Source organism: Delphinus delphis, chromosome 15, assembly GCF_949987515.2.
Source record: "Delphinus delphis chromosome 15, mDelDel1.2, whole genome shotgun sequence".
Lineage (NCBI taxonomy): Eukaryota > Metazoa > Chordata > Mammalia > Artiodactyla > Delphinidae > Delphinus > Delphinus delphis.
In genome coordinates, this window is record NC_082697.1 from 50,318,092 (window position 1) to 50,344,365 (window position 26,274).

Genomic DNA, 26,274 nt, shown 5'->3' on the forward strand with positions numbered 1-26,274 from the left:
CTGCGGCCGCGCCTGTGACTCCCGAATCCCCTCGGGTCTCCCCACCACCGGGCGCCTGCGCGGAACTCCTCTCACCACCCGGCCGTAAGCAGCAGTGTCAGCCTGCTCCTCCCCCACAGCCCTGCCAACAGCCCGCTTTGGTACCCCAAACTCAAAAAAGTCACAACCCAGGGCTGCTTCATGTGCCTTTATTCGCGTTCAGTTTCTACCTGGGTCCCGGCAGAGGCAACAGGTCATAGGGAGGGAAGCCAGCGTGGAAGTGACAGGAGCCAGCAGCGGGGCTCCAAACCTGCGGCTTTCCCCCAGCAGCCACCTCCTAAGAGGCCCCCTCAGTCAGATCTGCGTGTTGGGGCAGCGGGGACAGAGGAAAGACACAAGGTGCAAGGTCTGACCCCACCCTTTTCCAAGAAAATGTAGAACCTCAACAAGTCACGGGGAGGTAGGATCCAAGCTCCCAGGGGGCTGATTCAGGTGTAACCGAAAATGGTGGCCACTGCCTTGCACCCTTGCGGCAGCCTGCCCGCTCTGGCATTTTAGACTGCAGTGCCCTTGGTCTTTCTCTTCGACTCCTGGTTCTCAGGATAGTCCCAGGGATCAATGCGTATCCTCTTCAGATTGAGCATGGGCTCCTCCGTGCTGGTGTCTCCATTTCTCTGTCGCTCTGCTAGAATCATTGCGCGGAGGAGCGGCGGGTAGGGCACAGTGCGCAGAGTGTCCTCCGGCGCCGGCGTGAAAGCGGTGAAGGCTTCCTCCTCGTGCTTGGGCACCAGCCGCCAGTCGTGGTACATGACCTGTTCTATCTCCCGAGCCTCACTCTCCGTCTTTCCTGGGGAAAGAAGAACGAGGCTTCTTGCACACACGTTGACGGAACAATCTGTTGCCGGCAGCCTCCCCACCGGGTTTGGACGCCTTACCTTTGAAGGTCAGGACGCCCCAGGCCTTCCCATGGTCCAAGTTCTGCAAAGCAAGTGGGGAGGAGATCAGCTCAGAAAGCTCGCTTGCCCAGGGATCGGGCGACAGGATATCCCGTCCCACAAAGTCGCGCGCAGGGGAGACAGTGGTGCCCCGCGGTGCCGGAAGCTGAGGGGTGGGCACCGTGCACGCACCTGCGCCGTGTAGTCGGGCCGGACCCGCGTGAGGCGCCAGTAGCACGGCTCGTCGTGCTGCCACAGCCAGGACTTGCGCGTGACAAGGCGGCCCAGGCCGAAGAGCGGGAGGCGGCCAAGCAACTGCAGGAGGCGGCTCTCGCGGCGCACATCGGCCCAGGCTCGCGCGGGCAGCTTGCGGCCCGAGTGCGGCCGCGTCAGCGTCTCGTAGTCCAGGGCGTAGCGCTCCGAATCGCGCGGCCGCTCCCGCTGCTCGCGCAGGGCCCGCACGCGGCGGGCCAGCTCGGCGATCAGCCGCGGCCCCACCTTCTTCCGCGCCATGGCCGGGCAGCCTCCGCGCTCCGGCCGGAAGATGCCACCGCGCGCCGCGGGGCGAGCCCGACGCCGGAAGCGGCGGGTGTCCCCCGCAAAGGCGTCCGGGCGCTGCCGGAAGGGGAGAAGAGGCCGGGCGGGCCGTGGCGAGGGCTGGGTCTGGGAGGGCTGGGGGCTCGCGCCGGGGCCGGGGATAGCTGCAGCCCCCGACCTGGGAGATATCGGACTCGGACATCGAGGGCCCCGCGGGCGAGGAGGCCGCCGCCAGGGTCCGAGACTCGGCGGAAGAGCACAGGGCGGCGGCCGAGGTGCTGCGGAGGCTGCGGCCCGAGCAAGCCGTGCGGCGCCTGGCGGTGCTCATGGACCCAGGTGCGGGCGGGCGCGGGCAGCGGCCCGGGATGGGGAGCTCGGCCTTGAGGAGCTTGTTTATCTGCGCTCTGGGAGCCGGACGGGAATCAGCCGGACGGGAATCAGGACGGGAATCAGTTGTTGGTAACACGCTGTGCAGGCTGTGGGGCTGCTGTCCCCACCCAAGTAGTGTCCTGTCGTGGGGGAAAGAAGGAGTGACAGCTGACTGCCCCTCTGCCCCATCCAGCCATTCTGGAAGATGCCGGTGCCGACATCCTGATGGAGGCTCTGGACGCCCTGAGCTGTGAGTGCCGCGTGGAGCCCGAACGCCCTGCATGGAGCCTCGGGTGGAGCAGAGTGAAGCCAGACCCTTGCTCCCTCAGTGTGAGTGTCCTGGGTTTATGGAATGCAGCCCTGGGTTGGGTGTTTTATGTGACAAAGCTCTTTTGAGAGGCAGCTGCAGCAATTGTGCACGTTTTACATACCAGTAAACGGAGAACGGGGAACTCTGAGTGAGTGATGCACAGGCCACTTTTGGTAAGTTGCGGGCTGGGAGCCAGAGCCTGAACGCAGCTGCTGCTGATTGATGCTCCATCCCATCCAGGCTGTGGCCACAGGTGTTGCTGCCTGGCAGACCTGCGCTGCTTTTAGTCTCAGTAGAAGGTGGGACGCTGGGTTTCTGTAGAGCAGTCCGGGAAGAACCTGCGCAAGCCTCAGGACTCCTGGGGTGCCCAGGCCATGGCCCGGGGTGCACGAGGCCACGGGTGGGCAACAGCGCCGTGTATGTTCCCACAGGTGCCTCCTGAGGTGTGGGCTGCGGATGAGCAGGACCGGCTGCTGCTGCTGGAGCCTGAGGAGTTTCTGCAGGGCGTTGTCCAGCTGACCCAGGTGCGGGAGGGAGGGAGGAAGGAGTAATCCCTGACCACAGATCGTGAGGGGCTGGGTTCCCTATTTTGGATGTTGTGGGTGAGATGGGGGAAGCCAGCCGGGCTCTTGGCCTGGGAGCAGGTGGGAGCCACGGCTGCTTCTTGAGGGTAGAAGCCAGGATAAGGAGGGTTCTCTTGAGAACTGAGTCGGAAGTCAGGTGGTAAACTGCTGAGAGGGGGCCTGGGGACTAGGGCTGCAGGCTGGCTGTGCAGTCCACCTTGTGACACCCAACCGCTCAGCTGCCGCCTGGCGGGAGAAATAGGGATTGCTCAGCTGATGTTTGCACCAGAGCATCATTAGGTTAGACCCTCTGCCAGGTCCCAGAGTTCAAGGTTCTCTGTTTATCAAGCACCTGTGTATGTCAAGCAAATGCCAGGCTGGGGTGCAGAGGTGGACCAGGAATGGGGAGGAGGGTTGAGTCCAACTCTTCTAGGAGCCTGGGGTGTGCCCGGGTTCTTTCATAGATCTTCTTGATCATGTGGAAGGCACAGAGCTAGATTTCTAAAGAGAACTGGTTGGGCGGAGGAGTCCACCCCTGTTTCCTCCCAGCACCGTGGGGTTGTTCTTGGGCTCACTCCCCTGCTTCCTGCAAACTGGTGGTGGCCGGTGGTCCCCGCCTGCCGCAGCCCCCGAGGAACAGGTATGGTAAACCTTCTTGGTTTGCAGACATGTGGCCCAACCTGTTCTGTGCCCCGGATCAGTCCTGAGAGCCCTGCCTGCCTCCACCTGGCTGTCATTGGGCTGATGTTTACCTGTGGTACCGGTCACCCTAACACCCTTAGCCAGCCTGCCTGGGATGGGAGAGTTCGGGCGAAAGGCAGGGGTGGCCCTGGGGGCTGGTGTCACAGCTAACCCTCTCTCTTGGGCGGGCTCTGGGGGGCAGGAGGAGAACTCATGGAGGGTAGGGAGCCAGAGGGATAGTTACCTCTGCATAGGTCTTACCAGTCCAGTACCCAGGAGGCATGGCAGCCAGAGCGTCTAGTGGTGACTCGTGCCTAGGTGGCAGTTGGCTGGCCCGAGGTGGAGGAGGTGAGGACAGTTGGGTTGGGCCAGATGGTTGGCATGGGCTCTGGCCCTTGGGCTGCTCTCCGAGACCCAGCAGGGGCTGGTTTGGCACGGGGCGGGGGGGGGGGGGCATGTGGGGTTGGTCTCAGCTGGGTGTCACCCATGGGAACTCTCTGACCCACACCCACAGGCTCATCTCCTTCTCAGGCCCTGGTGCTTCTGCAGCTCTGGGTAAACGTGGATGTGCTGTTGGTGGCCTCCTGGTAGGAGCTGAGTCAGCATGTGTGTGCCTTCACCAAGGCCCTCACCCAGCGTCCCTTCAAGTGTATGACCCTCACCCTGCTGGGGGCTGCAGCGGGAGGGATGGGAGTGCCGGGCGGGGTGGCAGTGCTGGGCAGGGTGGCGCCTCTCTGGCCTCTAGAGCAGAGGGGGCTGTGGGTTTTGTTGAGCTGGGGGCGGGGCGCTCAGTAGAGGTGATGAAGAATCTAGGCACTTCCCTGCATCCTCCCCTTCCCAGGCAGTCCCGGGAGTTGCACCACCGCGTGCTGGGCAGCAGCCGAGAAGAGTGGCAAGAGATGGCACCGGCCTGCGGGGGGCCTGCTGGCAGCAGATCAGGCAGTTCAACTGCGTCAGCCCGGCTGTGGCCAATGCTGTTGTTGCTGCCTTCCCTTCCCCCTGCCTTCTGCAACAGGTGGGCCCCCCGCCCCCCAACCAGACTCCCAGATATGGAGGCCAGGTCCCCCGAGGCCTGCCCCGCCCATCCCCATGCCCGCCCTAGGTGTGCGTGGCCTGTGGCATGGAGCAGGGGTGCCTAGCCCTCCTGGCTGACCTCCCTGTGAGGATGGGCAAGGGTGTGCGGCCCCATAGGTTGGGACCTGATCTCTCCTGCTGCATCTGCCTCTTCCTGATGACCACCATCCCCGACCTCCCGCTGGACCTGGGCTCCTGACCACGCCTGTGGTACCTGACGAGCCCTTCTCCCACCTACCGGCAGGACTGAATGCAGCCCGCCCAGGGAACAGACTAGAAACCACGAGCGGTGGTGTGCGGGAGCAAGACACTCAGTATGACCTGCATCGGGGCTCTCAGACAGGTCTGACCCCAAGATGGGGGCGCAGGAGGGGCAGCAGAGAAAGTTCTTGTGTAACTGGGATGGGCAGAAGAGGAAATTCTTTCTCTCCAGGAGATGCCAAGCCAGCTGGAAAGTCTGGAGAAGATGTGGGCAGGGCTCATATGCCCTGGGCCCTGTACACACTGGCAGAGGGGCTGCTAGCCAGCTACGACAGGCAGGAAGGGCTGGGCAGCCTCAGGGCCCCACAGGGCAAATGCCGGTCACCTGGAGGCTGCGGGGGCGGGGGAGGCAGGCCCCTTCAGAAAGGAGAAGTATTAAGACAAGGTCTTGAGGGAGAAAAGAGAACCAGGCCGTGACTCCTCAAGGGTGTTGTGACCCGCCCCCCCACAACAGGAGAAAAGCTGTGGACACCTGTGAGCCCCAGGCCTCAGTCCGACCCCTTTCATTCCATGGGTATGTAAGCATCAGACATAAACTCTAAGTTTATTACGGTCGTTTTCAGCCTCAGACGAGAGGAACAGCAGCTGACAACATGCAAAGCAAGTTAAGAAAAACCCAAGGCCGGCGGTGACAGCAGGAAGAGCCGACCTCTCACGAAGCCGTCCTCCTCACAGGCAGCAGACCAGCCTCCCAGGCCTGCAGCCTGAGTCCAGACATGCTGGGGCAGCAGCTCCCCAGAGACTCTGAGAAGGAAAGTGGCTGCTCCCACACCCGGCACAGGAAGCAGACAGACTAGGAAGTCCGGGTCTCCGGATCACAGGGATAATGGCCCCGGAGCCCCTGTAGCAAGGCCTCTCCCAGCCTCGGGTGGCAGGGGGGCAGCCGAGACAAACCTTGGTTCAGTCCTCCCTCTGCTGTTGCCCTGGGGGTGGTCCAAAGGGAGAAACAGAGAAAACGCCATCCCAGCTGTAGAAGGCAGTTTTCACTGGGAAACAAGCTAGGTCCTTCGGCAGCGCTTCCTCTGGCAGCGCCGGGTCTCAGGGCTGCTGGGATTGGCCATGGGCGAGGGTGTGGGGGGCTTGCGGTGGCCGCAGCTCATGCTCAGGACCCAGCCCAGCTTGTGGTGCAGCACCTGCTTGAGGCCGGGCGGCAGGGGCAGGCCCTCGAGCGTGTCCCCAGAGTCAGGCCGCAGCTGGCGCAGGCGGTAGCAGCACAGGTATTGCAGGGAGGTGATGCTGGCACAGGAGCGGATCACCTTCATGCTGCTCTTGGCCGCCGTGGAGCACACCATTGGGTAGAACCTCTTGTTCTGCAGCTTGGTGGCTGCCACTCCTGGGGGTGGGGAGGTGGCACAGCCTGAACCCTAAGCTCAGGCTCTCCTAAGGGGACGAAGGATGCTGGGATTTCCACCTACCCCCCGGCCTTGCCCGGTTCTGGGGACCCCGAGACCTCAGGGATGCAAGGATGGCCTTGCAAGGATAGCCTTTCAGGGCCCTCAACCTCACCAGGAGCTCAGTGGCAGCCACGCTCTGCGGGCATGTGTCAGAGTCACCTCCTCACCTATGCACTTCCTGTTCTTAAAAAAGGTCAGTGTCCCATGCCAGGTGTCCAGGTGCACGCCAATGATGGAGCCCTGGCCGAACCGGGAGGAGAAGCTCGTCTTGTCGCCCTTGTGGTGGAGGAGGCCTGGGGGCAGCAGGGTCGGGGTGAGCCCTGCAGCCTCGGGGCCCCCCAGCCCTGCCCACCCTGGGGGCCCCACGCACCCGTGTAGGAGAGGCCCCAGCTGTCCTCGTCCCGGCCGAGCAGGCTGCAGAACGTGTGGTGGTACTTGTCCAGGTCCACGTCCGATGTCCCGATGCCCACCATCTGGAAACGGCAGAACTGGCAGAGGGGGCTGGGGACCAAGGTGCCCGGCACCCCTCCCCCAACCCTGCCGGCCACTTACCATGTCAGTGCCATAGACGGGCGAGGTCATCTTGATCTCCCAGAAGTGCTGGCCCTCCCCCAGCTCCTTTGTACCCCGGATGGCCGCTGTGCCACAGCTGTATTCCATGTGGAAGTTGACCTTCCGGTTGTCACAGCTCAGCAGGGTGGCTGAAGACTTATTCAGGTCATCCCAGACCCAGTCAAAATCTGTGAGAGAAGAGGCCCAGGCTCGCCAGGCTCCCCCCAGCCCAGAGGTCCGCCCACCCGCCGCAGGCCCCCACACTCACACTCGTCCTCCTCCCCGCAGCGGCAGTCCCTGCCCCGGTGGGCGGTGTGCAGACTGCCGCAGAAGGCCTCACTCTGACTGTCACAGTCGCAGAAGGACTCCCCAGTCACAGGCACGGCGCTGGGGATGGATGACGGCAGAGATGCATACTCGGGGTCGGAATCTGAGTCGCTGTGCTGAGGGGAAAGGGCCAGCTGTTCCTGCCTCCTGCCCTCTGCCGGCCCAACCGACCCCTTCCCCCACCTGCCCTGCCACCCACCCCAGGCCCACGGGTGAACGGCCGCACGCCCCAAGGAAGGGATCTGGGGCTTTGGCCTCAAAGGGCCTCCTCAGGTCTCAAGGGCTCAGCCAGCCAGCCACAGTGACCCTGGACATCTTTTCTGGCTCAGGAGCTGCAAGGGGGCCTCCTTGCCAAAGGCCTACCACGCCGGTGGCTTCCTGGGAGTGGAGTGGAGGGCCCCGGAGGCCTAGCCACTAATAAGCCCCAAGACAGGGCTGCATGTTTAGCCATCGTCGTTGTCCAGAGAACATCTAGATTGTGATAAATGGGAGCGTGACAGCAAAGTCCGTTGCTGACCTAATGAAGGCACCTGGTCTCCCCGTGGCAGCAGCTGGGCTCCAGGGGGGCCGATGGCCGTGGTCCCCTTGTCCGTGCAAGGGTGTGCTCTCAACCCCCATCACAGGACCCTGACGAGCAAGCCCCATGGTCTCAGGCTGTGGCAGGAAAACATTCAGTTGGGCCTTGGCCCTCTGCGTGTGGCTCTCAGTCCTCACCGAATGGACTCCAAGCCTTGAGGGCCTGATCTTGGCCCAGGGGCCAGATGCTAAGGCTGAGCTGGTCTGGCTCCGGGGACCAGCTGACCCACAGACCCTCCTGGAGGCCAGTGAGGGTGCCTCTGTACACCTTGTTGTTCCTGTTCTGGAGCCACGTGGGCCCCTCAAGACACCCACCCAGGCTCTGACATCTGGCCGACCAGTGAGGGCCTGGAGTCTCAGGCCCCAGGGGTGCAGGCAGCCTCTGCATGCCTGCTCTCTGAGCCCTCCCAGCTTCGCCTGGGGTCCTGGTGGGGCTCTGGCCTCCACCCTCACTCTCTTGGCCTCTGGGTGCTGCTCTGGGCCCCGCGGAAATGCCCTCTGCACAGTGGTCTGGGTGACCTGTTCAGACCTGGGAATCCTGCTGCCCTGAGAATCCTGCTGCCCTGAGAACAAAGCCCACAGACTTAACTCTCGTCAGAGAATATAAGACCCCCTCCTTGCCCAGCCTCCTCCTCTGCCCTGTCCACCCCTGTCCCCATGGGGCAGGAGTGGGGGTCTGTTTGCCCCTGGATGGCTTTTGGATACCATTTCAAAGAGGCTCTTTCAGCCTCTCATGCTGCGTCCTCTTCCTTCTCTTCCTTTCTCGTAGGCTTCCCTGACGCTCTCCTGGGTCCTGCTCACCTGCCTCCTCCCACCGGAACTGAGTTCCTTTGTTATTACACTCAGCCCCAAGTGCCACACAGGAGCTCTGGGAACCGATGGCAGAGACAGCTCAGGGAGCGAGGAGGCCGAGCCCCAGTTGGAGACAGACGCCAGCGAGGACAGTGGCAGCAGGCCCAAAGCACCCCGCTCACGGGGAAGAGCGATCCCCCACAAGCCAAGGCAGGCCCACTGCTGCCAGAGGAGACAATCCCTTCCCACTGAGTCAGGAGCCAGGGGCACAGACCTGAGCACTGCTGGCCCCGGGGGTCATACTGCTTGGCACCCACCACACAACCCCCCTGTGCAGAGGGCAGACCCGGCCCCACCACAAGCTGTAAGGAGAGCTTAGAGCAGCGGAGACAAGGACATGTGTGTTCGGCCTTCAAAGGTGCTGGGGTGACACGCTCTCTCCATCCACACGTGCACACAAGTACCCCGGGCCCATTAGGTGACCGGATGAGCCACAGGTGTGTATCAGACACTGCACCCCCAGCCCCTGGACGCCTCCCACAACCCACAGCGATGAGCCAGAGAGGCAGAGACAGACAGGAGAAAAGACTGCTCCAGGCCACGTGGTCAGTGGAAGCTGGAGGCGGGACAGGAATGCAGGCCGAGGCCTCTCGCTGGCCCAGGCAGGGAGCTAAGGGAGGCCCCAGGAAGGGGACCCAGGATGTCGCCTCCAATTCTGCCCCAAGCCCTGGTGCTTCCACGGGACTCAGCTGCCCTCACTGAGGGCTGGGGAGGATAGGCACTCGTCCCCACCCAGACACCTGGCTGAGCCAGGGCACCCAGGCAGGGTGGCTGTGACAGAGCAGAACCAAGTCACCCGAAGATCACCCTGAAAACAACAGAGGTGACTCAGGGCAAAGCCAAAGCCCAGCTCTGATCTGAGAGGTTCAGGAAACTGACTTGTGAAGCCCTCCCCACATGCCCCCCACGGCAGGCACAGAGGCCACAGAGCCCCACCACCCCACCCCTGTGGCGGGAGTCAGCGTGGTGAGGCTCTGGTTGCAAACCCCTCAGGTCCATCAGGAACCTCCACTGCAGACAGACAGCTGAGCCGCCCTCCTCACGGCCTCTGTATTACTGGGCCTTGCAGAGCTCAGGGTCCTGAGCACAGGAAGGCTCAGGAATGTCGGTCTTTAAAGATCAAAATTATTTTTTTAGATGCATATACACAAACGTTGAGTACAGACTTCAACAGGCAGAGAAAACGTCCAGAAGGTTGCACACAGAGGTAACAACAGCTACCCTTGAAAAGCGGTTGGGTAAATGGAATGGAGAAGTTTTCGTTAAATGAACTGACCAAAGTACCCACTGACACCCTCCTCAAAGAAAAAAGTCTACAGAGGAACGTAGTATATGCCTTGAGGTCCTGCTACCCAGGGCCACGTGTGTCCTTAACCGTGTGAAGAGCCTAGGGAAGCAGAAGCAGAGTGCACGCAGGGGACGGTCCGACAAGCCTGGCCCTGTTTTCTGCCCTCAGAGGCATCTTTCTCTTTCAGTCTCAGTTCAGGCAATATTTAGTCCAGCCATGCCCACCATGCTCACCCACTGGAACCTACCTGCCCATCAGAGTCGTAGCCCCAGTTGGTGGACCCTGCCAGAGCCACGGCCCGGGCATCCGCATCTCGGCGAGCTGCACTCAGGACAAAATGCCACGCTCTGCTGCTCCGTGGGCGCCTGGCCATGGTGGGCAGGATCTGGAAGGAAGCACAAGGTCTGAGCAAAGAAAGACATATGACACACCAGTAGGTCCCCCAGCACCCCCTGCACTTGGCCCCCAGACTGTGCCAGCCCACCCAGGGTCCGGAACTCTCTTCACAAGCTCATACCTCACTCCAGTATCCGAGTACCTTGATGAAACCCAGGTGGAGAGCATGGAATGCCATCCTGACATCCATGACTCTCAAATGCCTAGCTCAGCCCCTCTCCGAGCTCGGCCTCAGGATTGCAAGTGTCCCTCCTGCACATCCCTCAAGCATCTCAAACCTTGCCTGCCCCTCCTCCATTCTCCATTTTGACAAACGGCATCTCTAGCCTCCGAGTTCCTCATGCCAGACACACAGCAGTCATCCCCAACACTTCTTCCCTCCCTCCCACCACGGCCTCACAGCCCTCCGCGCCCCACACCGTCTCCAAAACATGTCCTGAATCCCTCTCCACCCCTGCTGCCACCTTGCCTGCCCCACCCGCACACAACTCGTCTTCGCTCTGGCTCCTCCCACTTCACTCACTACAACCGAGCTTTTTTTGAAATACAAATCTTAAAATTTTAAATTAACGAGTTAACTCCTCAGGGCTTGCCACTGTTCTTAGAATAAAGTACAATATTCTACAAAGCCTACAAGTTCCGGCCCTGTTCCGGCTGGTAGCTCTTTCCAGCCCTTTGCCCACAACGCTTTCCCCTCCCCTCTTTGGCTCTCAACTTCCATGCCCGACTTACAGTAATAAGTCGCCCTCTGTGATCGTCTACTTCCCGGCTCTGCCCTGGTTTGAAATCCCCAGAAGGGCCCTGCCACGACCCCGAGGGGCGGCAGTGAATTAGCGCAGACAGAGCTTTTGAGGGATAGGAGCCCGTCCGCAGACCAGGGTTGGTTACTGAAACTGGCCAGAGTGGGCCCGGCCTAATCCTCGCCCGCCACCGCCGCAGCAACAGTAAGCGCCAGGCCGTGCACGCGCAATGCACGACCCCGAGACTGACCCCGCTGCAGTAGGGGTTGCTTCCCCATCAGGCATCTCACTGTCTCAGGATCGGTGGGGTTGCGGGGTTCCTCCCGCCCGCCGCCCCGCCCGGTCTGCGGCGCAGCGCCTCGGCAGCCTCGCCCGGCCCTGCCGCTGCCGATGCCGCCGCAGGAACAAAGGCGCGCCGGCCCCGCCGCCCGCAGCTCCGAAAGGTCGGCGGGCGCGGCGGGGTCGAGCCGGGCGGGGCGGCCGGGCCCGGGAGACCCAGGGAGGCGCGGACGCGGCCCGCCGCTCACCTGCAGCCGCCCTGCGCCGCTGCGCTCAACCCGGCCTGCTGTGCCCTACTTTCCGCTCCGGAGCTAGACGTAAACAATCCCCGCCCTCGCGGCCCGCCCCCTGCGCCGCATTGGCCCCGCAGCGTGCGCGGCTCGGGGCTACGGCGGAGGGGCGGTCCTCGTGGCACACGCCTCTTGCTGAGAGGCTGCTGGACCTGTCAATCCTGACCCGACGTCCCCATTGGCCACATCTCAAGCGGTCGGAGACAAGGCCCGCACGCCCATTGGACGCGGGGCGAGGAAAAGAAGCGGCCTCACGCTGGGGCGTTGACACGGAAGTGGGTCCAGGTCCTGTACGTCGTCTGCGCCGGAACTTTCGTGAACCCCTCGTGCGATCTGATTGGCTGAGGGTAGCGCAAGTGGGCCTATCAAGAGGAGTCGTGGGGGGGGTCGCGCTGCCCATTGGTCCGAAGGCACTTCACTCAGGCAGGGAGGCGGACTGTGCGAGGAGGAAGTGGCTGGAAGCCATACGACCACCCGGGTGGGATGGAGGCGGCAGGAGGTGAGTGCGCTGGCCTGCGGGGCGTTCTCGGTCCGCGGGCACCGAGGGAAGAGGGAAGGGGCCGGCCCGCAGCTGCTGGTCAGGGCTCCGGGTTTTAGCACACCGTCTTATTTACAGTGTAAAGGTCTCAGAGGTGCTCGCGTGCGTCATTACGGCGCTTAGAAAGAAGTCTTGTTTGAATAAGGAACTCTAAGAAGGAGAAATTGGAACGTCACATACTCGCAGTTGTTTGTAGAAGTATTATTTTGTCTTTTAAGCCTTGATATATATATATATATGTGTATGTGTGTGTGTGTGTATATATATATATATAATTTAAAGGGAAGTTGCGTGGGATGGAATACGTACATTGGGCACGATAGGATTCTCACAGCTTAACCACGTTATCTTCCAAAAGATCTCAGGTCTGGTACCATGAGCACAAAGCTCTTACAACGCTGCATTCATCCATTGGATTATAAACGTAATACTGGAGAGAAAAACCTGAAAAAGTTTGTTATGATAAGGGCAGACTTGCTACAAGGTGAGAGGAATAGCTTCTAGATTGATGGATGAAAGTTTCTCTTTTAACTAAGGGGGAAGTACACATGGAAAGTAGGAAAGTACAAAAGCCTAACGGGCTTTGCAGTAAACCTCCCTGTGCCCAGAGGCAACTCCTGCTGTCCCTCTTATTTTTCTGGAAGGATTTTTTACATATAAAAACTTCCATATTTGTCCAGCGTATCAAATAGTCATGGTTTGGTTGAACCAAACTTAAGGTTTGACTGGGCTTTTTATCCATACAGAGGGCCCTTTACTTCCCTCCATGGGGAGATACTGCTTTCCTTTGCCTCTCACATTTAATAGGCACTCGGATTATCGTTGATGATCTGTTTATAAACTTTTTCAGTATATTTATAAGTGGAAGTTTCTTCTGGTTGGCTCCTAAGGATTGTTGTGTGAGAAGTGACTTGGGAGCAGCAGTGACTTGGGAGCAGCGGTGACTTGGGAGCAGCAGTGTCCTGTGTGATGCTCAAGCAGATAAAGTTCCCCAGTCCCACCAGTGAGGAGAGCAAGTCTTCACTATTAGGGGCCTGGCAGTGCAGCACCCGCACAAAGGGCGAGTAGGAATCAGGACCCACATCTGGCTTGTTCTTTCCCTAGTTTCTACCAGAGCACCCCTCCCCACACCAAAGAAAGGTGAAATTGATTCCCAAGTAGTTTTTGATATTAAAGCAATTTAAGTAATAGCCTTTTAAGTTGATGCAGAGGTGGCCTGAGGCATGGTGTCCAAGGTATTTGTAGGCAATGATCTGCGTGGTTGGGGGGGGTGCCCTTTCCTTGTCACCTTACGAGATCTCTCGGCCCCCAGTACCAGACGGAGACCCAGGACAGGCGCTAGAACGCACTTGTGACAAGGACCTGCTGGAAAGCCAGGCCAGGAGCACTCTGAGTTTCTAGGGAGGCTTTGGTGGCGGGGGCCTTTGAACCTACCCATGAGAGATGGGTCAGGAGGGGGGACAGTGTTTACTCACCTTTCGTTGAGCCCCTCCTGGGGACCTGGGTATGCAGTGAGGGTGGTGGAGTGAGTGAGCAGCTTGCTGCAGGCCAGGCAGGAGTCTCGATGGTGAGGTCCTGAGGGCGCTGGGGCAAGAAGGTGGGCATTTTGCCGGGGGTTTGAGGGTTGTTTGTATGCAGATGGCAGCCGCTGTGGGGAGGCAGGGATTGGAATGGTGAGTATTTACAGGGTGGCATTTCAGGCTCATTGAAAGGAAGAGCAGCTGGGGCAGAGCGACCAACAGGGCTTCCCAGAGTGGTTGGACCCGGGCCTGCCTGGGGCATGGCACTGATGCCTTGGCCACGCTTGCGTACCCAGGGTTTCTGAAGGCACGATCTTCAGCCATCCAGGTGACCTGACATCCGCACCCACACGATTGTGGTTGCTTCCCCAGACCTGTGGCCTCCCTCCTGAGAACTGGAGGCCAGGGCTGCCTTGAGTGCCTCTTCTGACCCCAGGGGAGGGGGTTGGGCACCTACAGTCAGACCTCAGAGCCGTGAGTGCTGCCCTGGCACAGATGTACCTCCTGACTGTAACGAGCACCCTATTTACGTTAGTCTCCACCCATTTCCCTTGGAATCAGCTGGGAGTCTTTGGCTTGAATTGGCCTTGTGCGCATGAGCTCACAGGTGCACATGAGCTCACAGGTGTGCATGCTGGAAAGAGGAGCAGTTTGAGGCATTTCCTGCCCCAGCAGCCCCACTCCAGACAGAGTGGGAGCAGCCATTTTTGAGGAACTGGTAGGTTGGGTCTGGGGCCTGCTGGAAGCCCTTTCACAGGGGCGTGTTTGCTCACGCCGGGGTGATGGAGCAGGTCTCAGGACTGCCCTGGTCTCAGGATCTGGGATGTAGGAATATCTGGTGATCCCGCAGTGAATGAACATGGAGGGCAGCTGGTATGAAGGAGAGCCCTGCCCTCCTCCCCTGTTGTCCTTCTGACTAGAGCCTGGAAACCTGGCTGGCGTCCGGCACATCATCCTCGTTCTTTCGGGAAAGGGGGGTGTTGGGAAAAGCACCATCTCCACGGAGCTGGCCCTGGCCCTGCGCCACGCGGGCAAGAAGGTGAGTGCCTCCCATCTCCTGAGCCGCCACCCCTGCCCCTTGTGGGCCTTGGCCGGTTCCCTGCATGCCGCGTGGACGTCCCGCCTCCTTGCAGGTGGGTATCCTCGACGTGGACCTGTGTGGCCCCAGCATCCCCCGCATGCTCCAGGTGCAGGGCAAGGCTGTGCATCAGTGTGACAGTGGCTGGGTGCCTGTCTTCGTGGACCAGGAGCAGAGCATCTCCCTCATGTCTGTGGGCTTCCTGCTAGAGAAGCCGGATGAGGCAGTGGTGTGGAGAGGCCCCAAGAAGAACGGTAATGACCGGACAGGAGACAGCACTGTCAGCCTGCTGGCCTCCCCAGCTGCCCTCTTGGTGCAGAAGCCCCAGGGCTGCTGGCTCTCCTCCACACAGCCCTCCCCCCACAGCACCAGCCTCGGGTAAAGTTCGAAAGACAGTAGTGCTGGCCTTTTCATTTCCAAGACTCTCCCGCTGTGCACCTAAGCAGTCAGCCCGCAAGTATTCGGACAGCGGGCCTGGGGGGCAAGAGCATGAGACTCAGCTGTGAAGCCTTCAGCCATCTGGTCCATCCCCTGGGGCTCAGACCACCCAGTGTGGGGTGCCTGGTGGGGCTCTGGTGCCTTTGAACAAGCAGATGGCATTAAACTCCCTCTGGTGGGCAGAGCGAGGCTGCCGGGTGTGAGAGCAAGCTCAGGGTGGGGGCTGCTTCCAGGACACACCGGCGTGGCATTCCACCACAGGCCACCTCTCTCAGGCACAGATGCCTACCCCAGGAGGATCCGCACTAGCCATCCTCAGCTAAGGCCCGATCAGAAGTCCTAGGGGTGGGGTGGGGTGGGAAGGGTCTCCCCACCTTGCTGTACTCATCCTGCCCCTGGTGAGGAATGGCACACGCAGCTCTCGGGGTGCCCGGTTGTACCGGAACCCACAGACACCACCCTGCCCCAGGGCTGGGAGGAGGCAGCGGGCTTCGTGTGACCCCTTTGTGAGATCCTGCCTCGCCTGCTCTCTCCCCGACCCCGGGCCACCCTGGGTCTCCACAGCACTGATAAAGCAGTTTGTGTCCGATGTGGCCTGGGGGCAGCTGGACTACCTGGTTGTGGACACGCCCCCAGGGACCTCTGATGAGCACATGGCCGTGGTGGACACCCTGCGCCCCTACAGCCCCCTGGGGGCCCTCGTGGTCACCACGCCCCAGGTACTACGGGAGCACCCTTACCCTGGGGCAGGCGCTTTGCCCTACTCTTTCCGCTCATCTTGGCTGAGTTTTCGGGATGCCCATCAGCTGGTCCCGTCTCTTTCCTGGTCTCCAGGCAGTGTCCGTGGGGGATGTGAGGCGGGAGCTGACCTTCTGTAAGAAGGTGGGGTTGCGGGTGATCGGGGTCGTGGAGAACATGAGCGGCTTCGTCTGCCCACACTGCGCGGTGAGTTGTAGGAAGTCGCAGGAAGTCGGGGGTGTGGGTGGTCGGCCTATCCCCTTTGAGGGTGGTGAGAGGCCTGGAGGTGGACCCCTCACCTCTGTGTTCTAGGAGTGCACCAACGTCTTCTCCAGGGGAGGCGGCGAAGAGCTGGCCAGACACGCTGGAGTCCCCTTCCTGGGTAAGCGAGCCAGGGCTGCCCCGGGGCCCCTGCTCTAGGTGGCCTTACCTCTCTACGCCTCCTGCACCCAGGGAAGAGGAGAGGAGGGTGGAAAGTCCTGTCCTCCCTGAGCTGCGAGTGTCAGCTCATCTCTAACAAATTGGTTCCCACCAACTGGAGAGAGGCAGCCCCCCAGGCTTTGAGCAGGTGTCTGCGGCTAAGACACCTGCTGAGACCACGGAGGTGCAGAGGGGCGGCCGAGGCTCTGCAAGCCTGTATCAGGGACGCCAGTGGCACGGGACCATGTCCCCAGCACTCACCCTGTGCTTTCTTACAGTGGCCGGAGCCTGAGAGGTGGTGGGGCCGGGCCTGCTGGGTGGGTTGCTGGCCGTTCCAGTGGAAACTGAGGCCAAGAGTACATTCCTGCCAGGCACCTCAGCAAGAGGTGTCTGCTCTCGGTTAAAGCGGCACTGCCAGTGGGCTCCTGGGCCGTGGGGAGTGTGGACGTGGCCTCCCGGCCCCGGGCTTTGCTCTCACCACCTGGCCCCTTCTCTGCCCCCTTCATTTCTCTCTCCCAGGCTCTGTGCCCCTGGACCCCGAGCTCACGCGGAGCCTGGAGGAGGGCCGAGACTTCATCCAGGGGTTCCCCGAGAGCCCCGCGTTTCCTGCGCTCTCTTGCATAGCCCAGAAGATTCTGAATGAGGCGCCTGTTGGACTCTCCTGACCAAGGCAGTTTGAGTGTCTCCTCTGTGTGCTGTGGGGCTCATGCTCACAGCCTGGAACAGAGGCGGTGGCACAGTTCCTGAAACCCGTGGCCCTGGGTTGCCGTCACTATGTGCTCCTCTCCCCGTGGGCCTGCCCTGGACGTTTCTGGTGCTTCAGCAGCATCTCAGCATCAGAGCCACTGACAGTCAGTGGTTCCGCCTGGTCGGCCTGTGGCAGGGCCCGGGGATAGCGTGAGGTCGCGATGCCGTGGCCTGACCTCCCTGGTGGTGCAGCTCAGTACTCACATGCCCCAGATAGACGGGCTGCTCCCGACAGCCAAGTCTCCACGTTGTTCACAAAGCTTGTGTGTCTGGGAGCGTGCTGGGCCTATAATCCTGGTGAAATAGGCAGCAGCACCCAGGAAGGTGTCAAACTTGTAATTCAGAGGAGCCCAAAATAAACCCGTCCCACCGCCGTGGTTACAGGTCTGACCTTTCTAGATCATTCTGCTCTGGTCCCGCCTCTCTGGCTTAGTGTCACCACGTCCTGTGGCAGACAGTGTCCACTCCCTAAGTCCCAGGAACTGGGCCAACAGCCCTGTCAGCGACAGGCTCCTGGAGACTCTGGTGAAGATACGTTTGGGGAGAGTTTGTCAGGTAACTTGCGATGTGTGAGTGGCCGTGCTTGGCCCAGTGAGAGCTAAGTGCCCGCCCCGCCCTCCATGCTGTGGGCCTGAAGGGTTGAGCTGAAGAGCAGAAAGGTGAGTGTGAAACAGAGTCCCAGGAGTTTTCCCTGCACGGCTTCAAGGAAGGCCAGGAGGGGGAGGTTCTGGAAAGCAGGATGGTGGCATGGTGTGCTGTTCTTCCCAATGGGAGAAGTGGGGTGCTCAGTAGAGAATGTGGAACGGTCCCTGGGGCACGGGTGGCAGGGGGCCTGGGGAAGCAGCCCTCAGATATCACTTCTTGGGGGCAGATGGGGAGGCGAGGAGTGTACCAAGGATGGATGTTTCTTGTGGGGGTGGGGGGAGCAGGGGCAGAACTGTTGAGGGGTTTGGCCAGGAGCACAGGGACCTGGAGAGTGAGGGTCTGCACCCCCTCTGGCCCCAGGCTGGCCCCAGCAGGAGCAGCTGGGCCCCGGCTTCCCAGGACCAGGCCACCTCCAAGGACGCTGCCCAGCAAGGGGGCTGAGATGCCGAGGTTCCTGGAGGACCTGAGTAAGTGCCCCCCGCTCCTCAGGTGGGGATGGGGCCTGGGGACTAGTGGACGAGAATTGTCTGGGCACGGGACAGGAAGGGTTGTGGTTGGGCATGTGGGACCAAGGCAGCCAGAGGTGGGGCAGGCATGGCATAGAGGGGCCTGCGGCCCAGCCAGCACTCCTCCCTCCCTGAGCTCCCCGCACAACCTCATACGTGGCCACATTTATTGGGTTGCTTTTAATTGATAGTTGGGGAGGCTGTGTCCCCGACCCTCCCGGTCAGGCCCTCAGGGACCAGGCTGGGGCCCACAGGTCCCAGGTCCATGTCCCCTGGGGTGGCAAGGGCCCGTCCAGACTGCAGGGCAGCCTTGGGTCAGCAGTGGGCAAAGTGGGCCTCGCCGATGTCGCGCAGGTCAAGGCCCGAGATGCTGGGGGGACTGGCGCAGGTGATGTTGTTGTAGGCGTATGCGGGCGGCTGGTGGCCGTCATCTCCCTCTGCCATGGCCTGGACGAAGCGGGGCACGACGCCCGGGTGCTGCAGGGTGAAGGCCCTCAGGGCCTTGAGGGGGCAGCCGCAGTCCCAGGGGTTGCCCTCGAGCCACAGGCGCTCCAGGCCGGGGGGCTGCGGCACAAAGGTCCGCAGCGAGTTGTTCCGGAGGCTGAGGTAGCGCAGCCGCCCCAGTGGCGCGAGCACAGTCTCAGGCAGCGCCTCCAGGCGGTTGTGCGACACATCCAGCCAGAAGATGCGCTGCAGGGGCCCCAGGGCATCCACCGATAGCGCAGACAGCCGGTTGCGGGACAGGAGGAGGTACTCCAGGTGGCTGAGGCCCTGGAAGAGCTGGCCAGGCAGGTGCGTGAGCTGGTTGGAGGTGAGGTCCAGCTCTAGCAGCTCGGCCAGCCCCCCCAGGCTCTGCTCATCGATGGCCGCAATGCCGTTGTCCTTGAGGAAGAGCCGGCGCAGCCCCGAGAGGCCGGTGAAGGTGTGTGGGCCGAGGCAGCCCAGGCAGCTGCCCTCCAGGTGCAGGCTGTGCAGCTTGCCCAGGCCCTGGAACGCCTGCTCTGGAAGGTTCCTCAGACAGTTGCCAGAGAGGTTCATGACGGCCAGGTTGTAGAGGCCCAGGAAGACGCCTGCCTTGAGCTCCTGTAGCTGGTTGTTGTTGAGCGCCAGCACCTCCAGCTGGTCCAGGCCCTCGAAGGCCTCTTCCGGCAGCTGCCGGATACGGTTGTAGCCAAGCTGCAGCTCCTCCAGGAAGTGAAGGTCCTTGAAGGTCCGGGGCCGTAGGCCGGCGATGGCATTGTGTGAGAGGCGCAGAACGTGCAGGCCCAGCAGCCCCGGGAAGGTGTCCTCCAGGAGGCCACCCACGCGGTTGTGTGACAGGTCCAGCCAGCGCAGCGCCTTCATGCCCAGGAAGGCACCTGGGGCCACAGCGGTGATGAGGTTGTGGTCCAGGTAGAGCTTCTGGAGCTTGGGCAACTTGACGAAGACATTGGGTTTGACGCTCCGCAGGGCATTCCTGCTCAGGTCCAGCTCGCGGAGCTCACTGAGGCCGCAGAAGAGCGCGGGCTGCAAGTAGGCCAGCTTGTTGCCCGCCAGCACCAGCTCGCGTAGGCTGGCCAGGTCCTGGAATGCAGTGTCGGGCAGCACGGCCAGGCTGTTCCAGCCCAGGTTGAGGTCCCAGAGGTGGGCAAGGCCCCTGAAGAGGTCCTCGTCTACCCGGCTGAGCAGGTTGTTGTTGAGGCCGAGCGAGGCCAGGCCCGGCGTGTGCAGGAAGGTGCGGGCTGCCAGGCTGCGCAGCTGGTTCCGCTCCAGGTGCAGGTGGTACAGGTTCTGCAGGCCCAGCAGCGCCTGTGGCTCCAGGCTGGCCAGCCCGCTGCCCTGCAGGTTGAGGAAGCCCAGGCTGGAGAGGTTCCGGAAGGTGGCCGCGGGAATGAAGGAGAAGTTGTTTCCATCCAGCCACAGGGCCCTGGTGCCGTCCGGGATGCCGCTGGGCAGCTGCGTGAGGTTCCGAGAGCTGCAGAAGACGCTGAGCTCATCTGTGTAGTCGTCGTGGCCGCAGGAGCAGACGGCTGGGCACTGGGGGCCCTCAGGGTCTGCTGGTGCCGCGGACTCCACTTCCTCCAGGCTGTGGGAGCCCAGCACTGCCCAGGAGACTAGCAGCACCACCAGGGCCGGGCCTCCTGTGGGGAGAGGGGCTTGGGGAGGCAGCACTGAGGCAGCCCAGGATGTAAGCCCAGGGCAAGCAAGACATGGAATCTTCCAGGCCTCAGCCACACACCTGGACCACAGCACACAACTATTTAGAGAAGGCACTGCTGACCGGACCAGAGAAGGTATGGGCTGAGATCTGGGTCCCCCACTTAAATGGGAAGCGGAGACCAGGCAGGACGACTGCGATGTTCTCTGGTTCAAAACCAACTGCCCTTTCCACCCCACAGGACCAACGGGGTGGCAGTGCCTGTTCCAGAGAAAACTGAAGGCTGGGGACCTGGCCACTAGGCCGTGTGTTCATCTGCGTCCCCAAAGTGGACACTCAAGCCAGGCTAGGCTGCCAGGCAGGCCTGGAGGAAAGTGTGAGAGAACGTTCTGGAGCAGGCTCGGGTGGGTATGCACTTGCTGCCCTGATTGTCTGGACAGTGAGCTGGATGCCCGCTGCCCCAGCTAGACCCCTGACTGGGGGGTACTCACCTCCATAGTGTGTCCGGCATGCACCCAGGGACTTGGCCCAGTGTTGGTGTGGGGAGAGGAAGAGGGTGCAGGCCTCAAGGGCAGATGGGGACCCCAGGCCACTGACCCACCAGAGGTTGGGTAGTGGCACAGGACAAAGGATGCCAGGCTTCACAGCAACAATCCCCATAAGTTCCACTGGGCACTGGGCTGCCCACCACATCAGGCCTCTCTCTGGTCTCTGAGAGTTCCGGGTCCCAGGGTGGACACGCCAGCTGGATTGGGCTAGGCTCCGAGAGGGGACAGAGTGGCAATGGACTGGCCTCCGAGCAGCTGGGAAGGCAGCATGCCCTGGCCCAGTGGAGGGTCTAAGGCAGGGCCCCTGGGGTAGCAGTGTGGGTGCCCTTCCTCCCCTGCGCTGCCAGCCTGGGCCCTCGGGTAGGAGAGGAGGGAGCAGGAGGCAACAGCGATTCTCCAGGGCCAGGCACCCCACCACCCTGAGTGGCCACATTTCCCCCATGGGCTCCCAGAGCCCCAGCCCACCTAAAGCTGAGCCCTCCCTGGGGGCAGCCCCTACCCCAGTGAGCTTGGGGGCACACGGTCGCCGCCCCCACCCCGAAGTGAGTGGCTGGGGCACGTGGGGGCCTCACCTCTCCTCAGGGCCATCCCTCGTGCAGAGCAGTCCGCAGGCGGGCAGGGAGTGGGGCGCGTCTGTTGGGGCCGGCTGCTCCTGCCCTCTGGATTTCCCCACTGCCTCTGGGACAGCCAGCACCCTTGTCACTGGCCAGCCCAGCCTGCTGGCCCCAGCTCCATTAACCCCCTCCTGCCGGGCTGCCAGCATCAGCACTGGGGCCCAGGGTGCAGATGGCACAGGGGACAGGCTGGGGGCTGCATCTGCCCTGACGCATCTTCAGGGTGCAAGGTGGCCCGGGGTGCAGCTCTAAGGGACAACAGGGGCCCATACCCCCATCTTCCCAACCCCCCCATCTTCCCATCCCCCTGCAGGGCTGGGTGGAGCAGAGCTGGGGCTGCAGGCAATACTGGGGGGGGGGTCTCCCTTGGAGCAGCCTGTGAGGAGCTGGTGCTCAGCCAGCTGCCCTGCCTGTGGGTAGGGGCCCCTCAGGGGGCTCCTAGGGTCTTCCCTCCCAGCAGATGGCCATGTGGGAGTTAAGCAGGAACCACACGTCTCCAAATGGGCCTGCCCATCTACCCCCGGCATGCTGACCACTCCCCCCCTCCTCCCCATTTCCTAACTGCCTGGGTGGGGTCCTTGTTCAAGCTCCCAGGGGCCTGGCCCAGCCTTGGCTTCTCCCGTGACCTCAGGGTCAGCTGCTGTCTGGCCACTGCCCCTCCCCCTAGCCTCTTCTAGGAATGCTTGGCAGGGCCCCGGCCACTTTGTGTTTGTTTTCCCCAACAATGTCCTCCCAGGAAGAGAGTGGGGGATGGCTGGCCTCGGGCGCGAGGTCTTGTGGCTGTGAGACCAGCCCCCACCAGCAGTGGGCCCCATCCTGCCCTTCAGGGCTCCTTTAGGGCCACGGCCACCCTGCACTGCACAGGCCCTGGGACAGGTACCCAGTGCCCAGCCTGAGGTCAGCCACAGGTCAGACATGGTAAGAAGGGGTGTGGCTGCTTGATTCAGGGCACCATCCTCCCCTCCACCTGGGGAGCCCTGGGCTCTGCTCTTCCAGATCTGACCACATCTACCCCAGGCTGCCAGGTACCATGCTGCCCTCCAGCCACCCCTTCCTCCTTTGCTGAGGACCCTTCCTCTGGCTGCCAGACGTGCCTGCCCACCAGTCCCTCTGCTCTGCCTGGGGCGGGGGGCCTGTGCGGGAAGGGGCCAGAAGGCACTGAAAAAGGCAAAACTGAGTCTGGGGAGGGCAAGGCTTGTCAAGCTTTAGGAGACTCTTGAACCTCTTGGTGAGGCAGAGAAGGAGTCAGGTCTGCCTCCTGAAAGGTGCATGGGTGAGGAGAGAAGAAGTGAGGTACGCAGGAGCTGTCCGGGCCCAGGAGAGGCTGGAGGCCGGCCCCGCCCCCAACCTCGTGGCGCCCCCTCCCCAGCTCATCCTGCAGCAGTGCCGAGGGGCGGCTTTGTCTTCCTCCCTTTATTGAGCTTTGATTTTTTTCCAGGTCGTTTCTCAGCTTCTCTTCTGAGAAATTATAGATCCGCAGGGAGAAAGTCCACACCCAGAAATTTACACGGTAAACATACATTTACACAGTAGAAAGTGCGGACTCAGCAGGAGTCCGGGGCCATGGGGCCTCTTCACTGGGAAGCTCTCGGCATGCGGGCCAGACGCACGTGGACTGGAAGGAGGGTTAGCATTCCTGTCTCCTCACACTTGGAGGGTTGGGGCTGGAAACTTCCTGTAAATCCCCAGTCGAGCTTGTGTGGCAGAGAACCCTTATCGGGACTGTGGCAGGCAGGTTAGGTATTTGTAAACCTTTCTCGAGTCCTGCAGTAACACTGGTGTTCAGCCTGCTGAGTTCAGAAAAGACCTCTATTCTGGCCGCCCGGGGCCAGCTCTGTCCCTGCTCCCCCAAAGCGGCCAGTCCTGACCCAGGCTGACTACTGCCCTGGTCTCTCTTTACAGTTACCCCCTGAGGGTCCCCCCGAGGAGTCTGGTTTCTGGTCTTTGTGGAAATGGTGTTGTACAGAAGCCCCAGGCCCAGCCACTCGTGTGCCAAGTCATAGCATCCCTTCCCTCCTTCCTGTCGTGGTGCTACGACCCTGTGGGGCCCTTGTGCGTTCCTGTGGTCCTGAGTGGACCCACTGGGACCAGCCTGTGTCATCCTTGCAGGTAAGGCCAACCCCTTCCGGGGTAGTTAGGGGTCACACCTTCCTGGAGCCAATAGGGGTGCCCTCAACACCACCCCCACCCTGTCTTCTCAGCCCTGAAGGTGGGGGGACAGTGGCTTTCATTGTCCTGTGTTTGTTCAATCACTAATGATGGCAGCTGTTCACAGGGAGGTTCATTGGCCAGTGGATTGTCCTTTTCTGTAAAGTACATGTTTAAGTCTTTTGCTGTCAGTGTAACTTATGTTTTTTTTAAAACTGTATGCTGGATGCAAGCCCCTTGTTAGGTATGTGTGGCCAGTGTTGTCTTCTGCACTGTGGTTTGCCTCCATTCTCTTCATTGTGATTCTGGTGAGAGTTCTTAATTTTAACATGGTCTCATAAGGTGTTCCTTAAATGGAAAAACTGCAAAAAAAGTTTTTTTTATCTAGGCTGATGTATGTATCATGATTTCAGGTCCCGTTCAGCACATGGACTTGAGTGTATTCTCTTAAAATACTGTGTGAACGCGTCACTGCCCTACCTTTCTCTGTGACGTCTTTGGGCCACCCTTTCACTTCCTAAGAGTGAGGTGATGCTCAAGTTTCATTCTTTTTGGTGGGTTATGATCGCCTCCCCACATTTAGTGCAGTGGCTTTCCTTCCCTCTTCACTCCTGGACGCCACCCTTGACGTGGTCAGGGGCCGCATAGCCTGGCCCTTTCTGGGCTCCCCCTGAACCATGGAGGCAGAGCAGATCCTCCTCTGTCTGCAAGAGCTTCCAGGCTCTTCGTGGTCCATGTGTTTCCTTGTCTACGGTGGGAGCAGCCTGTCCAGGTTTGACTTGTGTTTCAGTTTGAGTCTTCCAGTCTGTGGACATGGCATAATTAGGTCGTCTTCAGTTTCTTTCAGTGGTGTTTTTGTAGATTTCCATGTTACGATCTTGCATATATTTTTTAGATTTTTTTTTCCTGTAGGTGGTTGTTACTTTTTTTTATTTTTAAAGAAGATGTTGGGGGTAGGAGTTTATTTATTTTTGCTGTGTTGGGTCTTCGTTTCTGTGTGAGGGCTTTCTCTAGTTGTGGCAAGCGGGGGCCACTCTTCATCGCCGTGCGCGGGCCTCTCACTATCGTGACCTCTCGTTGCGGAGCACAGGCTCCAGACACGCAGGCTCAGTAGTTGTGGCTCACGGGCCTAGTTGCTCCGCGGCATGTGGGATCCTCCCAGACCAGAGCTCAAACCCATGTCCCCTGCATTAGCAGGCAGATTCTCAACCACTGCGTCACCAGGGAAGCCCTGGTTGTTATTTTTTTTTTTTTTTTGCGGTACGCGGGCCTCTCACTGTTGTGGCCTCTCCCGTTGCGGAGCACAGGCTCCGGACACACAGGCTCAGCGGCCATGGCTCACGGGCCCAGCAGCTCCGCAGCATGTGGGATCTTCCTGGACCGGGGCACGAACCCGTGTCCCCAGCATCGGCAGGCGGACTCTCAACCACGGCGCCACCAGGGAAGCCCGGTTGTTACTTTTGATACTATTGTAAGTGTTATCTTTTTTCCTCTTTCATTTCATTTTGTCTAAGCTGAAATATTTTTCTAGAAGTATGTTGGGATAATGTAATAAAGTATTAATTGTGGTGCCTTTACCCAACGATTGTTTCTAAAACAGCTTGATTGATGTACAATTCTCACACCATAAAGTTCACCCACTGTCGATATAAAATTCAGTGATTCTTAGTAAATGTGTACAGCTGTGCAGCCACACGCACAGTCCAGCTTTAGAACATCCCCATACAATCGGTGGCCTTCTGTATCTCACCTTTTGCACTGAGCATGTTTTCAGGGTTCATCTACATAGTGTATATCAGTACTTCATTCCTTGTTATGGCTGGACAATATTCTGTTTTATGGATTTGCAACATTTGTTTATTCATTCATCAGATGATAGGCATCTGGTTTGTTCCTATTTTGGGGTTATTATGAATAATGTTGCCATGAACATTTGTGTATGAGTTTTTGTGTGGACGTAGCTTTCACTCCTCTTGGGTAGATTCTTAGGAGTGGAATTACTGGTTCACATAGCATTTATGTCTAGTTTTTAAAAAACTGTTTTCCAAAATGATTGTATCATTTTACAAATTACGAGAATTCCAATTCCACATCCTCACTACTATTTGGTATGGTCAGTTTTGTTTTCTTTTGTTTTTTAGCTCTTCTGTTTCTCTGACAATTGATATTGGGCACCTATTCATGTGTTTGTTGGCATTCTTATCTCTTCTTTGGTGAAGTGTCTGTTCAAGACTTTTGTTCATTTTTTAACTGAGTTGACTCCTTACTGAGTTGCAACACTATATATTATGGATATGAGACTTTATATATTATGGATTATCAAGGATAACATTTGCAGATATTTTTCTGTTCGTGGTTTGTCGCCTTTTTTTCATGTTGTCTTTTGAAGTACGAAAGTTTATTTTAATGAAGTCCAAAATTTATCAGTTTTTTTCTCTCATGGCTCATGATTTTGGTGTGGTGTCTGAGAACTCTTTGCCTAACCCAAGATCACAAAGATCTTCTAATCAAGGATTATAGGATCTTTCCATTTACTTACATCTTCTTTCTCTTAGTTTGCAGTGTATAAATCTTGCACTAATTTTGATCATTTCTAAGTATTTTGTTAGTTTTGATGCTATTATGGAGTTGTTTTAATTTCGTTTTCAGACTGTCATTAGTATGTGCAAATACAACAGATTTCTCTTGTTAATCTTGTGTTCTAGGACCTTACTGAACTTATTAGTTCCAGGTATGTGTGTGTATCTGGATTCCTTAGGATAAGCCACATATAGGATCACACCATCTGTGAATA

At 59.6% G+C, this 26,274-nt stretch overlaps 5 protein-coding genes and 1 long non-coding RNA gene across 13 annotated transcripts; 3 read left to right on the forward strand and 3 right to left on the reverse strand.

Annotated features, from left to right (window-relative positions):
* Window positions 1-172: 172 nt before the first annotated feature.
* MRPS34 (mitochondrial ribosomal protein S34) lies at window positions 173-1,483 on the reverse strand. The gene is made up of 3 exons (XM_060031466.1): window positions 1,107-1,483; window positions 915-957; window positions 173-826 (listed from the first exon to the last, which is right to left on the reverse strand). The coding sequence occupies exons 1-3, from the start codon at window positions 1,425-1,427 to the stop codon at window positions 534-536; spliced, it is 657 nt and encodes a 218-aa protein (XP_059887449.1). The 5' UTR covers window positions 1,428-1,483; the 3' UTR covers window positions 173-533.
* On the forward strand, window positions 1,426-4,675 carry EME2 (essential meiotic structure-specific endonuclease subunit 2). Its single transcript, XM_060030987.1, is given in 10 exon segments — window positions 1,426-1,503; window positions 1,616-1,787; window positions 2,014-2,150; window positions 2,562-2,654; window positions 3,360-3,432; window positions 3,435-3,450; window positions 3,629-3,722; window positions 3,906-4,097; window positions 4,216-4,389; window positions 4,477-4,675. Coding segments are annotated over 10 exon segments (1,200 nt in total). The 3' UTR covers window positions 4,648-4,675.
* A 592-nt stretch (window positions 4,676-5,267) lies between these two features.
* SPSB3 (splA/ryanodine receptor domain and SOCS box containing 3) lies at window positions 5,268-11,459 on the reverse strand. 5 transcript variants are annotated; one of them, XM_060031474.1, is made up of 7 exons: window positions 11,362-11,459; window positions 9,946-10,083; window positions 6,924-7,042; window positions 6,656-6,843; window positions 6,474-6,576; window positions 6,271-6,396; window positions 5,268-6,042 (listed from the first exon to the last, which is right to left on the reverse strand). In XM_060031474.1, exons 2-7 carry the CDS (start codon window positions 10,008-10,010, stop codon window positions 5,708-5,710), a joined length of 936 nt encoding a protein of 311 aa, XP_059887457.1. In that variant the 5' UTR covers window positions 10,011-10,083; window positions 11,362-11,459; the 3' UTR covers window positions 5,268-5,707. The 5 variants fall into 5 exon arrangements, with proteins under 5 accessions (XP_059887457.1, XP_059887456.1, XP_059887455.1 ...); XM_060031473.1 differs by lacking the exon at window positions 11,362-11,459 and adding an exon at window positions 11,085-11,337; XM_060031472.1 differs by lacking the exon at window positions 11,362-11,459 and adding an exon at window positions 11,085-11,335 and having other exon boundaries at window positions 6,924-7,098.
* Window positions 11,460-11,842: 383 nt separating this feature from the next.
* NUBP2 (NUBP iron-sulfur cluster assembly factor 2, cytosolic) lies at window positions 11,843-17,269 on the forward strand. 2 transcript variants are annotated; one of them, XM_060031478.1, is made up of 7 exons: window positions 11,843-11,902; window positions 14,382-14,500; window positions 14,595-14,793; window positions 15,542-15,696; window positions 15,812-15,922; window positions 16,028-16,097; window positions 16,655-17,269. In XM_060031478.1, the coding sequence occupies exons 1-7, from the start codon at window positions 11,887-11,889 to the stop codon at window positions 16,798-16,800; spliced, it is 816 nt and encodes a 271-aa protein (XP_059887461.1). In that variant the 5' UTR covers window positions 11,843-11,886; the 3' UTR covers window positions 16,801-17,269. The 2 variants fall into 2 exon arrangements, with proteins under 2 accessions (XP_059887461.1, XP_059887462.1); XM_060031479.1 differs by having other exon boundaries at window positions 14,649-14,793.
* Window positions 17,270-18,166: 897 nt separating this feature from the next.
* Window positions 18,167-21,400, reverse strand: IGFALS (insulin like growth factor binding protein acid labile subunit). Of its 2 annotated transcripts, XM_060031480.2 has the most exons (3): window positions 21,291-21,385; window positions 20,662-20,925; window positions 18,167-20,153 (listed from the first exon to the last, which is right to left on the reverse strand). In XM_060031480.2, the coding sequence occupies exons 1-3, from the start codon at window positions 21,304-21,306 to the stop codon at window positions 18,349-18,351; spliced, it is 2,085 nt and encodes a 694-aa protein (XP_059887463.1). In that variant the 5' UTR covers window positions 21,307-21,385; the 3' UTR covers window positions 18,167-18,348. The 2 variants fall into 2 exon arrangements, with proteins under 2 accessions (XP_059887463.1, XP_059887464.1); XM_060031481.1 differs by lacking the exon at window positions 20,662-20,925 and having other exon boundaries at window positions 18,169-20,153; window positions 21,291-21,400.
* LOC132437901 (uncharacterized) lies at window positions 20,160-26,274 on the forward strand. 2 transcript variants are annotated; one of them, XR_009522115.1, is made up of 4 exons: window positions 20,160-20,306; window positions 20,412-20,574; window positions 22,771-22,842; window positions 23,235-26,274. It is a non-coding gene; the product is annotated as an uncharacterized lncRNA (long non-coding RNA). The 2 variants fall into 2 exon arrangements; XR_009522114.1 differs by having other exon boundaries at window positions 20,160-20,574.